Source organism: Gavia stellata, chromosome 1 (genome assembly GCF_030936135.1).
Source record: "Gavia stellata isolate bGavSte3 chromosome 1, bGavSte3.hap2, whole genome shotgun sequence".
Classification (NCBI taxonomy): Eukaryota; Metazoa; Chordata; class Aves; order Gaviiformes; family Gaviidae; genus Gavia; species Gavia stellata.
Genome location: NC_082594.1, coordinates 103,517,803 through 103,533,525, shown reverse-complemented (window position 1 = coordinate 103,533,525; position 15,723 = coordinate 103,517,803). Strand labels below are relative to the sequence as shown.

Genomic DNA, 15,723 nt, shown 5'->3' with positions numbered 1-15,723 from the left:
AAGGAAAACATTCTGTGGGGCTCCAGACAGAATGAGAGCTAGTCCTCCTCAACCAGATTTATGCAGACTGCATTAGCAGGAGAGAAGACTGAAAGCCAGGAAAAACAATAATGGATGAAAGGAACAAAACTTGTGGCTCTATAGCCTGATGCAGCATGAATTCCTAGGGGAAAGTATATATCATACCCAAGATGATATTTTTCACATCAATTAGAGATATAAAATCCAAGGTCATTTCAAGAATAACCTGTTAAGTAAACACAATGAAGTAACAGCTGCCACAGAGCTGATTTGCAGCTCTAGCCCTAACCTCAGTATATACAAGGCAGTTCCAGATAATGAAACAGCTGTAAGAGACGTGTATTTAACAAGAGCACTGGCAGTCACTTCAGGGAGGTCGACTCCCAAAAACACAGCCCCGCTTTCCTCCTGGAAAACCTCCTACTGAGTAATAATGCATTAGGAAAGCTTCCTTAAAAAAAATGTAACACAGCACCTTTCTGTTGAAGACACACAATATGATTTGCCTCACACAAAAAATCTACCCTTTGCTGCCTTCATAGCCGATGAAGAATTGCTAGTGAAGAAGATAATGATAGGACATCAGCATGATCGGTCAACCAGACGCCAAATTTCTGGAGAGTGGATGTGCCTACAGGTGATTTATACCTCCTGGCATTCTGGCCCAGCAATGTTTCACCCCCTTGATGAAAGGAGGTCTACACTACTTCAGGACCGAAGAAAAAATCTGCATGCTATAAATAAAGCATATAACAGGTATCACTGAGCTGATTTGCATAGCCAGCCAAACTGCTGGTAATCCACAAGGACACAAATAAACGGGCCAGTGGGTATTTCATACTTGACTGCTCTCTACAAGAAGCTGTGGAGCTGAGACCAAAAATCTAAGATACAGCCACAATCTCCCAAATAAAAGCACACATCCCTTTTTAAAATTTCATGTGGATCCCATTTAGGTAACAAATCCCTGAAAAAGCACAGGGCCAGAAGAAGAAAGGCTTCAGTAAAACATTGTGTTCTACAAACACCTAAATAGAGAGAAATTGATGGGGAAGATCAAAACCCCTGCCTCCCAATAGCACACTTCGGTGCAGATCCTTGATTTCCCTCCCACCTCCAGCTAAGTCATCCCAAATTAGAGCATCGGCATTGTTTAGCTTTAAACACTGTCTTAACATCGTTCTTCAGAGGCATATTTCATATCGCAACTACAGGCACTTTCAGAAGCTTCCAGAGACACCTGCACATCTGCTGATGAGCTACTGCATTGCTTCTGTAGGTTAAAGAAGTATTCCTCCCCCTTTGAGGAGGAATGAAGGCAATTCCCACCTCAACGTTTGCTGCGTTTTGAAGGAAAGCAAATATCAAGAGAGCTCTAGCTTCTGTGCCGCCTGTCACCTGAGAGTGAAGGAGCTGACTACAGCACACCAAAAGTGAAGGGCAGCTGTACCAAGAGAAATGTGAAGGGAAAAGGCAGCCTTAAAGCTTATCCCTGGTCCTGGGGAGCTATTTAAGAAGCAGGTGCTTTGGCCCACCAGACAGTTCACATGCTTACTGCAGAACATGGAAAAACAAGCAGCCATTCCACACCACTGGGATAACCACAAAAACCCGGCTCGGGAGAAGCTTACAAAGGAGGACAGACACGACTGGAGCTGGGAGCAGCACAAAGGAAGTAATGTCTACAAAGCAGCGGAGGTGGGAGGTCTGATTTTGCCATGATGCGTCCATCAGCCACATCCTATGTCTTCATTACACATGGGGCACACAGGGTTATTACAGGATAGTATTAAAAGGCATATGCTAGGTTCTTCAGCCACATTTGGCAAACCGTGCACTATCTCACCCTCAGCAAAGAGAAGGACCCCTTGAAGATCCTGAAAACAATGATGCAAATAACTGACAGTGGCAGAACAACTGCTTTTTGAGACCAGCTGTTGAGATCCTGTGTTACGAAATGTGACTGCTCTGCCTTAGAAATCACTACGTTGCATAAATACAAAAGTCCCAGTTCCCAGTTCTTTGCACCCAGGGCAGACAGTCACTTCAGTGAAAAGTCAGGGCACGAGGACTCAGCACTCAGGGTTTCAGTGAAAAGCACAGGCAAGGATAAAAGGATGGGGCCTGTGAAAAGCTGGTGTTAAGTAGGAAATGGGGGCACCTTGTGGCCAGCTATAAAAATGTACAAGATGAGTTTGCTTTTTCAGCACAAAAGCCTAACTTGGAAAAGTTCAATGAAAATTAAAAGGGAAAAGATGTCCTTCTGAAAATGTTTAATTTTAACTGCCTTTGGGGGTTTATCCCACATCTTACCTGAGGGTGCTTTTATCAGTCCCCTCAGAGGTATTTGCAATAAGCTTTCCTGTTCACGCTATTCTACTTGCTATGCATACCACACTCCTCAAGTCAGATTAGGGGTCCAGCTTTCTCTTTCCCCACTACATGTTCCCATCACCTGAACAGTGACATTTTTGCTAGATCATTTTCAGTAAATATTTTCAGCAAAACCAGAGCAGCATCCAGAAATGTTGAAAGGCAGGCTGTACCTCCCTGACACTTTGCAGACAGAGATGAGTTGAGTCAGCTTGGTCCTGAGCCCAAGCAAACTACCTGTCACTGCGGCTCATTTGCTCCAGCTCAGCATCATGCTAATGCACTCACACTGCTCCTGGGTTAGCGCCAGTTTGCACCCAGATTCATCCCAGAAGCCCCTACACCAAGCGATTGCAGCAATCAGACAGACATGTCCTGCGAGAAGGTTGACTTTAACCCCGGTGAAGTGCTCTCCTCCCACTCCAGCTTTTTATGTCGAACGCCCAAACCGAAACAGTTTCATAGTTGTGAAAACAATTATTTTGACATTTCTGAAACCTGTACTTTGGGGAGAAAACAAAGTATTTTGACATACTCAGATGCCATTTACTTTTGACTGAAAGTCAAAACTACCTCAGCTCAGAGCAGTTTTGATTATCTAGAAATGACTTCTTTTTGGCCATTCCATCAATTTTTCCCATTTTTTAAATTACTCCAAAAACCAAAAGCAAGCAGATACATCCAGTATCCTCTTCTGTTATCAAGTATGGGGCGGGGGCATTTAGAAGCCAGCAAGTAAGACTTGACTAAGCAGGCAAGTAAGAGGAGACATGGCACAGGAGTTTTCCTGCTATCCCAGTGCAATTCCCAACACTGCTGTCTTACAGACGTAATGGCTAGGAACTGCCAAGGAGGCGATCCTGCTCTTCTGCAGCCATTTCTCTTATCCTAGCACGGGTGCTTGTCCTCAGCTGGTTCAGGAGGCTAAACTAGTGGCAAACAATTCACATTTGCTTGGGATTATTTTTCTGCCAGTTCAGTTCTCTGAAGAGGGCAGCGTGGTGTGCCGGAATGCCCCTTCCCACCACAGTGTGCTGCGGGACCAGTTAGATACGTTTGGCTGTAACGTCAATCCCTACATTAAGATGTTTTGAACTGTCCTTGTGAGTTATTTATGCATCGCATCAAACACACAGGGCTTCTGTGCTCCTGGCTAATCCCGAAGAGGGTGAATGCTTATCCTCTCTTCCTTTCCTGCCATACATATATCCTGTGGGCAAATCCAGAGGTAAAGGCACCTCCTCAGCAGCCCAGAAGTGAGCAATTAGTTCTGTGACTTGCTGTAGGCACCGCTAGATGATGTGACATGCATTTGGCGATGACACACATTTCACAGCCTAACCATCTACACAGTCATCCTCCATTGCTACTGCAGATTACAGCTTCCAGAGCTCCCATGTATTATCTACCCAGTGCATTCAGACTGTAATTCCTCTCACTTCCACCATGGAAGTTACATGCAGGGATCAATGGGATTACACCAGCACACTGTAAGTGTGAATCCTCCTCCTGTTAATTTCTCCATTGAACCCAATACCTTGGTTGCTCCCAGCAAATGCCAGTGTGCTGTCACTCAAGTCAGATGGGTTTTCCAAGCGACGTGGTGGTGGCTGCATGAGTTTCTGCCCTTCCTCTATCTCAGGATAGGTGCGCACGGTAAGACACAGCGAAGGCTGAACAAGGGCATCTTTCAGCAAAACTGAGTCCAGATCCTCAGCAGCTTTCTTGTTAATCTCCACAATTTCATCGCCAGCTTTCAGGCCTGCAACACAGAAAGGAACAGGTAAGACTTGCACAGTAGCTTTTCTGTTACCCACAGACATCAAGGAGCTCAGCCTGGTGTTTATGAAGCGCCAGACAGTGTTAAGTCTAGACATAAAGTAGACACTTATGACTGCAAATGATATTGAAATTCGATGGACTTTTGCGAGATCTGTTGTCAGGCTGGTACTCCAGCACCATCCCTAAGAGCGCAGTGTCCAGGAAGTCCCTCACAATGGATCAGCAGTAAGATATCCCCTTTTTCTTCATGTCACTCTGCAAGGGAACAGCCGCTGTACAGCAAGCCACCCTACAAAACACATCGCTTGTAAATAAATATATATTGAAAGACAGAGTTAGACTTCTGAGGAGCTGCACACAGGATGGGGAAGGATCAAGTGGCTGGGCTGGCTTGATTCTTGCTTTTAACTTTCCATATAAGTGAAGGCTTTTATTTGAAGTGGTCACCTACCCATACACCTAGAAGAAGAGAAAACATTTCCCACTCAGCCAGGGTGTATGGTGTAGGACTTCAGATAGCCTCCTCCCTGGCCCTGTCTGAATCACATCCTAGCACATAGGTCTTCAAAAGGCAAATTTTAGCGCTTGGTAAGTTAGTCATGGGTTTTTTCCAATCTGATTTCAGGACCTATTTATAGCACCAGCATGCAAGGGCAAAGGGGATCTGCAGAGGAAACAGCTGACTCCTGCTTGCTTCGGGGGCGACGCAGCAATGCTGACAGACGACGTGCAGCCCTCCGAGGTGCCGCAGGACACCTGACCTTCCCCTCAGCCAGCCGGGCCCACTCTCCGACTAACAACAGCAAGCTAGACCAGGTTTTAAACCCAAATAATCTTTAGGGTCAGGCAGGCAGCAGCACACCAGGGCACGCTGGTGCTGACAGCCCCAATCGTCGAGGCTGCTCCTACCACTGCAGCTTTTGTCTCCACTTGAGGGTAATGCTGGCGGTGCCCCCAGGAGCTGGCCCGCGGGGCACGGCCGGTGGGAACACATACTCTGCAACAGCCACCAATCTGCCTACGGGACCGCTGCAGCATCTCGGTCACCATCCTGCTGTTTACAGGGATGAAAGCTGGAATTTACAGGGTTGAAAGAGCTGCTCTGTGGGGGTGACCTGCCTTCATGCCATGCAGTCCTCTGGCTGGGCGATGATGCAAAGGACAAGCCTTGCGACCCTTAAGCCTGGATGAAAGGCCTGACTCGATGAGCCTGAGCTGCGAGCAGAGCTCAGCTGCATCCTCCAGGAAACAGATTACCTACCAGCATTCAAGGAAGAACACGGAAGGGAGGAAGCTAAAGGGCTTCAGTCTTCTTTAGGAAAATTGAGATCTTTCTAAACACATGTAATTGTGCCCAGAAACTGTAGTGAGGCGTGCAGTTTCGGAGAGAATAAAATGAGCTAGCTAGAACAGCTACAAAGTAAATGGACCATAAAATCATATTTGAAACAAGGACAAAACAAGGCAAGTCAAGCATTTCACATTATTTCATTTATTCTACTTAGTGATGCCATGTCATAATAGTAGCACATTAATATGCCTGCAACCATAAACATCATATCTGGGGCTTCATTTACTCTTTGTAATCCTTGTTTTGAATCATTTGGGATAAAGCATCATGTCTACCTCAGTAAAATCAAGCACCTCAAATTCCAACAATGGTCTAGCTAATGCAGACCAACAGAAAAAATAAAAAGATAAATCATAAAAATTATTAGGAGAAAATAAAATTTAAGTTTTCTAATTGGAGAAAAGATTGAAAATTAAATACTGTATCTCTTCTAGTTAGACTTACTATAGGAAGTGCAGTCAAATGCAAATATGAATGTAAATAATGGTAGGAAGAGAGAGTTTTCCTCCCTGCATTCTGCTAACTATGGGTATCTCGTTGTAATATCCTGCCAAATACTGTTCATACAGAGGTGGCTTTTTATATCCATCATGAAGAGCAACGTATCACTGAAAGCATGTTTTAGCGTTTCAGCCCCACAGGAGGCAGTCTGTGTTCATGCATTCATTTACCTTGTCGCAGAAACATTTTCTAAAAGCAAAATAAGGAAGCCCTGCTGAGTCCCCCCACCCCCCAATATTCTCTTTGCTCCCCACAAGAAGTCTGCAGAGTTTTATTTCCCTGGTGCAGGCTGGCAGAGAGCCACCCCCCACTCCCTGCTCAGGGCTTTTGGCAGAATCCCCATCCTGTCAGCCAGGGAATCGTATGGGGCTGAGGTGGGGTGAGGAGAGAAAGACGGTCTTTCCAAGCTCAACAGACATATGCAGCAGCCTCCAGAACCACCTATGGGGTTTTCTTAAGTTAGGGTTAGAAGTTATAGCTGAGCGAAACTGCAGGCTCCCTGTAGCCAGAACTGCTCCTCTTCCCCTGACCCGTTTCTTCCTTCCCAGTTTCTGTCCCTCCACTGTGCCACTTCTGCCACTCGCTTCACTGCAACGCAAGCCAACTCCATTTGCTAGCGGGTCAGAAAACCAGCCACGCGTTTCTGCCGTGGCAGTTTTCTATCAAGACAGTGACCTGAATCGGCTCAGCAGAGTGCCAGTGTCAGCACAAGGCAAAGGGCTGGAGCAGTTTGGGGGAGACCAGCCCCCATTGCTTTTGGCAACAGCAAAGTGTTGAATAAGCTCTGCAAGACCGTATAACTACTTGCCAAGAAAACTCTGAAGGTGTTTTTGAGGACTCTGCATACACTGATAGGTTATGAAGAGATGAGAGTCTTCTCACTTCATGCTCCCCATATTATATTTTAAAATCTGTTTAGGTTTCAGCTGACCAGCCCATCCCATCCTGTGACTGCATGAGCAGCAGGGCTGGCACATTGTAAAGGGCAATGAAGGGGAAGAGCTGTAAGGGTATGGCAGTGTCGGGACTGACATCGGCTTGGGTAAGCTGCAGTTAAACTGTATCCTGCCCTGCCCTGGGGTGAGCCCAGCAGAGTAGTTATCTCTGATGGTTTCTGGTCCAAGTGCTGTCATGCTTCCTGCAAAGGCTGAAAGCAAAAGTAGAAGCAGTAATCCCAGCCACAGAGAGCACTATTATGACTTCTACTGTACCTGTTTCTCTTGCAATGACTGACTGGAGAGGGCCCCTGCTTCCCTTTCTAGCTGCAAGGGACATGCTGACCCTGCTACATAGATAGCAACTCAAAATTAATAAGAGGTTGACTATATAGCATAGCTGATCCCAAGAGCAGAACAGCCATGTATTCACTACCTCAGATTCTTCCCAAAAGACCGTGATCTCTTTTGGACTGGGACCGTGGTTTGGTGTGTTCATAAAGCTCCCATCCCAACAAGTTCATGGTCTATACCAGGATTAAATAAACAATAACAAAAGCACTTTAAAAAGTCTTTTACCTTTCTTGAAAGCTAGGCCTGTCTCTTTGACGCCATTCACATACAGCCGACGAACCCCTTCTTCTTCCACGGAGGACAGAGAGAAACCTAGGGGGATACCCAGTGAGATAGTTAGAAAAAGCCAACCACTTCCAGCGTGTCCTAACAACTGCACGCGCTACAGGTAAGGCTGTGCTGTCCCGGCAGCGAGCAGTCAGGAATTCCTCCCTTCTCTTTTCCCATAAACCTTTAAAAATGTAAAGAGAAAGTTAAAAAATTAAAGTGGCTTTAACAAAAACCTGAACTGAATTTCTGATTTTATACATAAATCACCTACAGCTTTATTTGAGGATACCACAGCTGCAAAATGTTGGAACAGACTTCCAATTCTCTTCCCACAAAGGGTCACTTCAAGAAGTTTCGCTGTTTGCAGACAAAAGCTGCACAGAGATGTGGTTTGTGACCCAAACTGACAAAAGGCAGGAAACAGAGCTACAGCTGACCTGCCATCCTGAACTCAGACAAGGCATAACAGCGCCTGCTAAAGCAGAATGCCAACTTTTACTTTTTTAAATTCCTGGACTGGACAAGTTTGTAAAAATGGTGCTTCCCCTTCTCCCCCTTTCAATTCTCAGCTGCTCCTGGCATGACCTGTTATTTGCTAAGTCTTAGCTCAGCGCACATTTTACAGCTACATTAGAGACCCATATAGACCAGCCTTAATTTAAACAGTGCAAATGGTACTGTTAAGTTTGGTTTGGTGATTTTCCTGCCATATGGGCTTGACACTGTGTAAGATAACAATGTGTAAAGGAAATACAATGTGGTTAGTTAAATAGGGTTTATTTATTTACTGCTGAGAGTTATCTAAAGCAGAACATTTGCCTTTCCGAAACTTCATTACTCCCGAAATGGGTGTAGGCAACCATTTGCTCTCTCTTTTTCTGACTAGAAAAACATTTACAAACGTCCAGGGGGAGACACTTGTTTGACACGGAATCAGCCACCAGCCAAGAGGAAGCAGATGTGCTGGGAGCCTATTACGACTTTAGGACTCCCTTCAAGTTGGTGCTTATGGATGAGAAGTTTTTTTTTTCATCTATCATTTAGGAAAAAAGAAAGGAGGGAGAAGAATGTGGCAGCCTAGAAGCGAGGAGCATATGGCCCTTCGTGACTTACTGAGCTACTTGGAATCTGTATGCCAGCTCCTCAGCCTGAATAAAATGAAATTTGTGAAGCTCACTTAACACACCAACTTTGGCAGAGAGAAAAACTCTTGACTAAACAAAAGAGCAGCCGTAAAAAAAATAGTAGCTTGTCATCACTGCAAAGCCTACCTGGAAAACCCTTAACCAAAAGCACAGCAGAGCATGCCTAAGACTGCAGTTTGAGTCAGCACAAATTATCAGTTACTAATACCATCACCCTTTTGCAACTGAAACGCTATTTTGCAGCCAACTACCATACAGTTAAAACAAGGCTGAGTTGCATCTCAAGTTCTCGCTGTGGCTAACTGTGAAGAAATCAGCATGCCCAAGCAGTCCCAAGCTCCCATTCTCCTCCATGAGAAGACCTCTGCCCCCTCCAATCTGTCAGCGCTAAGGGCAGGTGTAGTTGCTTTTTAATTCGTCTTTCATTAAAAAAAAAAAACAAACCAAAACAAAAAAACCCTCAAACCGGAGCGGAACGGGCGTATGGAGCAATTACATATGTTGTCATCACCTTTAAGAGATGAGCGATGGGCAATTGGCAACAGCCTTGAAATGGTCATCTCACAAATACACTTAACCCCTCTGCAGACAGGGTATGTGACCATATCCCAAGTATGGATAAACTGGTTTATTTCCACAGTTGTGATGTGACTGGATCTGGTAAACAATTTGAATCAGCATTCCTGTCCCACTGCAGTGCCAGTGCCAGTGCTTTCCCTGCCATGCAGTAAAGCAGAGCAGGGAACTTGTCCAGATGGGAAATACCGTCAAGTGTGTGTGTGTGTATAGATACATGTATATATACTTGCAGATATATATATACACACACTTGCATATATGCATATATGTATGTGTAGCTTGTATATGCACATGGATAATACGAATGTACAGTTTCCATCTGGCTGAATACTGCAGGTGCTCCACACAAACACGTGTACTAGCATTGCATGAGAGGAAGGGCAGGAGTGGGTGGAAGCGACAGCGATTGCATAAGCTGGCATCACTGCCAAAAAGATTATTATCAAACTGTGCGTGGACTCTGAAAGACAGGTGTGAAGAGATGGGTGGTGACCCAGACAGAGCCTTTTCTTCACTGCAAAGTTTTGATGACAGGAGAACAAAAGTCTCTATCTCCGAGTGCACATGGCCTCACCGAACTCGCACAATAGCAGAACAAATCCGCCTCCAGAAAACTAGCTTGGCCCTCTGAGATAGACAGTTGCTAACAAAAACACCAGTATGTTCCCGATACATACAGGAGCTGGAAGCAATAGGTTCTTACTGCTGGTGCACCCTGATTCCTGCCCACACAGCCTTTGCAAAGAGGCTGGTACCAGTGAAAGAGGCAAGAATGTATACGCCCTACGCCCAAGCATCAGCAACAGCATCACATTGACAGATCTAACGCTGGAAAGGTCCAACACACTGGCCAGACACTCCAGGAGTTCCTCTTACCCCAGGCATGCTGGTGAGAGTAGAAACATTATGAAACATCCCCAGGTGAGCTTTCCCTGAACCGTTCTGCTTCATCTTCACATCACTTGAACTCACGATGTGCTCAGACACGATGGCGAAGCTGCTCCAAAGGCCTGCTAACGCCTGAAGGGGCAGCTCTGCCTCCTCCCCAGCACCAGGATGTCTTAGCTGGCCCAAAACAGCTTGCAAAGCCAGCAGACAGCTATTTACTTCCTTTATTATCTTACGTTTCTGCCAGGCTAGTGAGCTGAACTGGCCTGTCTAATTGCACTCTTGGTGAAAGCGTTTCACCTCCCTATCTTTGATACCACGTCTGTTAAATGAAGATAAAAGAACTAAGTCTACATTGTTGGGATTAATGAATAGCTGCTTGTGAAGTATCTTGAAAATTCAAGGCAATTTACAACTATTATTATTGCTATAGCTGGAATACTAGCAACAGCAACAGGTAATGTCACTAATGATTTTCATAATCTCAACCACTTTCAAAATGAAGACTTTTCCAGTTCTTCTGGAGGAATCAAGGCCCAGGGAATTTGGACATATTTTTTAAAATGGGCAAGAAGTACGAGGCTTGAGCAAAGCTGCACAGAAAAAACAAATAATCATCAGAATAAAAAGTCTCTTAGCGCTCTAGACATTTGGTTTTGGTACTCGTTCCTGACCCTGTTCCCAGTACTTGTTGAAGTGCCTGTGAGGGGCTGAGCCTCCAGCGCTGCCCAGCTGACCGAGAACCAATCTCAAAGACAGCGCCGCTCACACACAGACTTACGCAGGTGCTTAGATGCTTGGAGACTGTGCGTTCGCGTTATTGATCTAGGTTTTCTTCAAAACAAAACCAGTAGCAAGAACCCTTAAGCAACCCTGTTCAAAAGATTCTATGCCAAAATTTTAAAGCTCTGATCTTTGTGTTGCCATAGCCCATGAATGTGCTGTAGCTTTCTCTCTGGATTTTTGAAGTATGTATTGGCAATGCTAATTCTGTAAAGAGACTAAAAGAACTAAAAACTCAAATGTACCTAACATACAGGATGGGAAAGGATCTCAGGAGGAACCCTAGCCTTCCCCAGCACCAAGACAGGATCAACACTTTACCTCTGCTCCCCCACACACACGTATTTAAGCACACACGTGTCACTGTATGAACACATAGTACTGTTTCTATGAGACACGTACAGACTAGAGAAATTCTGCTGCCATTTAGAGTCAAAGTAAGTTTAGCCATTTTCTTTCAACGAGAGCAAAGTCAGCTTTTTGGGGGTGCATTTAGCATTCCCTCCCTGCAGGGTTGGAGCCACTGAACAGATACATCCCATGTCTCACACAGCTGATCTCATTTCACAGGACATGACAGTGCATTTCACAGTCTTTCCCATCTATCACTTAAAGAGAAGAAAAAGAAATAAACAGGAAATGCGATGATACCCCTAACTGTTGCAGTGTGTTCAGGCACAGCATAATTACTGAACCCAGGGCCATCGCTGTGCTGGTTAATATTACTCTCTTAGGCCTTCAATATTCAAATCGCAGTCAGCACCACTGCTTTGTAGCAGAGCTCAATATTCAAATGGCCTGCAGCTGTATAGCAAGCGGTTTGGGGATTCAGAATTATTCTAGTCATTAAAACAGAATATTTAGATAAACAGTAAAAAGATGCAGATTGGCTTCCCGCAGGGTAGGCTGCACAAATAACTTTCAAATACACTACAGAACTGTAATTGCCAGACCAAAGGGCAAACTCGCCAGGCTGGAGGTCTGTAACTTGAAATACTTGAAAGCTAAAAAATATGACCACCCCCACATAAAGACTGACGATTTTGCTGAGATCACAGAGGGAAGACCTCCCCTGTTTTATTTTTTACGCACAGATCTGTGTCACAAGTCAGATTCTGGCTCCAGGAGTCCAGAGGGCATCCTCGAGGGCCAGGCATGCACCAGGACCAGGCTCCCCCAGCCTCAGGAACAGCAGTGTGAGACAGGGACCCAGCTTGTGTGCCCACGGCAGGCGGGAAAAGAGGCCAAGCAGCCTCTCCTGGGACAGCAGCCTGGCCGCAGACCTTGAGATGCCTCGTACTCACAGTAATGCTCCTGGCAGCATCCCTGCCATCACGCTTGGTGGAAGGGGTGAGGAGAGGGAGAACCTGCTAGCCTGCTAGCAGTGGCAAGCCACAGTGGCAGCCCTCTCCCAAGCCGCACTGCAGGGCCCCTGTGAATGCCGTGATTGCAGGCATTCATGAAAGATGTGACAACTGGCAAAGGATGCTGTTTTCCGCCGGCGCTCAGTTGCGCAACCTCCGTAGGTGGTGTTTTGAGAAACTACAAGAACAAGAAAACATTTGTCCTTTCTGCCATGGTAGTTCTCATCAAAGAGCTGCACATCCTACAGCTCGAGCACCGGGAAACACAGCATTCAACGCACTACAAAAAAAACCGTCCTGCTTCAGGGCAGGGGAGTGAGCTTTCTGTGGATGGCACAGGAATCAGATGTGCTTTTCTTATTGTGTTCAACAGGCCCGTCAGGTATATCAATGAATAGCAAGCAAGAACCTGCATGCACTAGAGTTGACTTGGTAGAAAAGTAAAATCAAGGAGAAACTTACCATAAATATCAGAGGATGCATCAGACTTCTCTATTTGAATGTGCTGTGTAATTTTCTGACAGATTTCTATTTCTTTGTACAGCTGAATAGAAAAAAAAACACACCAAAATACGTTACTGTGAGAGGACACATCAATTGTAATCATTCTGAACAGATGGGGTTTTTTTTTAATTACAGGTGGAAGAAATGGACTGTGGTCATTATTTGTCAAAGAATTTTTCTCCATGTGCATGAGATGTATTCGTAGTGTCACTACGCTTTACTGTTAGGAACACAGTTAAAGAGGAGGCAGCAGTGTTTTACTACCACCATCATAAAAGCAAGGATACATCTATTTCACTTGATCAATACCACACTGAGTGAACAAGAAACAGAGCCTCTATTCCTCTTTTTGTATTTTATGGGTAGTCATTATTTAACGTTTTCATATTAATTTGATTAAGACATTGCAGGAATTCAATTTGTATTCAATAGTATTAAAATCACAAGGAGGGATTTTGTTTCTTAAATACATTTCTTAATTGTTAGAAGACTACCAGATTTCTTAGCACAAAATTTCATCTTTAACACATTTATGTTTATTTGTATGGAGAAAAACCCTCCAAGTCTTTGAAATGGTCATTAACATCCTTCCTGGGAGACTAACACAAATTCACACCTAGGTAATAACCCAGAAGCCTCTGCACGCAGGTGCAATTCACTCTGCATTTCAGGAGCCAAGCAACCCCTCAGCAGGGCTACACCCCACCACCACTGCTCACACATTTTGTGCTTTTAAATCACTTACATCTTCCTGCCTTGTGCGGCTTGCTATTGCAACCAGGTCCTGCCCCAAGCTCGTAACAAAGGAGCTTGTACTGGGGCCCGCCACCCCACCTGAGGCAGGGAAATCCTGCTCTTCCAGACAAAGTCAGAGGCTCTGAGCTGACATCTTTGGGAGTCGGCGCTGACTTACTCCTTGCAAGACAGCCTTGACATACTGCAAACCTCTGGCTCAGCACAGGTTTGAAGCTGGTTTGTCCATAGAACAGTAAGCACTTAAGTAACAAACCATCCTTTTGTCTTCGGAAAAAATCATACCCACAGGTGAATGAGAGCCCATAGGTAAATACTAATTTTGTTTACAAGTCAGTGTGAGTGTGTAAAAAAGCAATTCACCATAATTAACATTCTGAAACTAAGCGACATCAGTGTTTGGACTGAAGTATTTAAACCATTTCTTTAAAAAAGAAGAGTCACGCATTAGTAAAGGTTTTCCTTAATAAAAATATATTTTTATCTCCTGCTTATATCAGCACTTACACATCTGTTTAACTGCAAATATTAGATATTACAGAACAGTTATATACCCGTTTATATGGTTGCATATAGTAAAAGAAAATGTAAAATTAAATGAAGATGCCATGCTAGCAGTATTTTTACAATGCAGTTTTCAAATATAGGAATGTATTATTCAGAACCTGAAAAAGAGTCAAATTACATTTACAAAAATCTCAGCAAGGATTTTAAAAAGAGGAGAAAGAAAAAAAGGAGCCAAAATAGCAGTACTTTCAGAACAAAACTGGTGTCTGATCCCTGCAGTCATCTAAACTGAGCGTGCAGGACCAGAACCAAGGAGGACGGCCGACAAGTTTTCGCAGGGATTACAGGAACCACTTGCCGCCTGCATCCCAAGGCGCTGCTTTCAAGCAAGAACCTCTATTGAACGGGAGGCAAGTCACTGGGATGCACAGAGTGCAGCTGAGCTGCCCAAACCAGACAGCCAGTCGGACAGCAGCCCTGAGGTGCTGCTTGCATTTCCGTGCCCCGTGGACCCGCCGTCCCGACACCAAAAGCAGGCAGCATATTTGGGCTATGGTGGCTCACACCATGAAGCTGCGAGCCTCACTGGCACCATGGGCTCGTGGGGGAAACACCCTCTGGACCCAGCGTGGGGCCCAGGGCTCTACATGGAGCGGTCTGATAGCAATAGTGGGAGCATCCCAGGGGGGTTGCCAGGCACCGGGGAGTTCCCTGAGGACAGGATTTCTTCCCAGCAGCCACAGCATTTCCACTTAGAGCCACTCCAATCCCTCATAGTGTTTCTCATAGCAGCTTTGGGATATTATTGTTGTTGTTGTTATTATTATGGTGGTTGTTGTTGTTGGGTTGTGGTGTTGTTTTTTTTCCTCAAGTTCTTCTCTTCCCTGCCCTTTTTTCCTCTACCACTTTTGGTCTTATCCCAGCACCCTTTCCCAGGGCTACCTTTTCCAGCAGCCCCAACGCCTTCACCCCAGCCTCATCCTACCTGCAAGATTTTCGGGGAGGCCTCTGGGCTCCTGCTTCCATCTAAAAGTGCCATCCTACCCAAAGTAAAAAGTCTGGCACATCAAGCTTCAGCCAAAACACTCCAACACTTACTTTACAATAGAAGGTGCTTAGAGGTATAACTGCCTGGTATAGCACCTAATGTTAAATACTCTCCCCCGAGCCCTTACTAACATTTTAAACACATAATAAAGAGAGCTCATGAATTTTTGAAAGACTGTGTCAGTACACAAAGCATCACCATTAATGTTTTGGAGAGGAATGGAATATGGATATTTAGTCTCCATGTCTTATTTAAATATATCTGATACATTCTGCAAGAAAAAGGAGTATCATCTTAAGAAATTACTTCTCTGCAGTAATGTATGTCTGTAAAAGCATTTTAGTAGATGGAAGATAGCTCTAGCAAGGTGATATCAACATTAGACAATATTCTAAACAGCTATACAGGAGACTACAAAAATAGAGGCATTAGTTTTATCATATTGCACCAAAATCATTTAATTAAACACTTAAATAAAGTAACTCAAATTTTCTCATGAAACGAGTACACACACAGAGGCAAACATACAAATGTGTGTTGTTCTAATGTTAACTACGTTAGATAC

At 44.7% G+C, this 15,723-nt stretch overlaps 1 protein-coding gene across 3 annotated transcripts in view; it reads right to left on the bottom strand.

The window, feature by feature from the left end:
- The window catches only part of TIAM1 (TIAM Rac1 associated GEF 1), an 82,741-nt gene that overhangs the window by 28,782 nt on the left and 38,236 nt on the right, over window positions 1-15,723 (bottom strand). For all 3 annotated transcript variants that reach the window (XM_059818972.1, XM_059818959.1, XM_059818964.1), the window contains 3 exons: window positions 12,809-12,890; window positions 7,543-7,629; window positions 3,932-4,156 (listed from right to left, as the gene is read on the bottom strand). In XM_059818972.1, coding sequence (XP_059674955.1) covers window positions 3,932-4,156; window positions 7,543-7,629; window positions 12,809-12,890 — 394 coding nt within the window. The remainder of the gene's footprint in view (window positions 1-3,931; window positions 4,157-7,542; window positions 7,630-12,808; window positions 12,891-15,723) is intronic.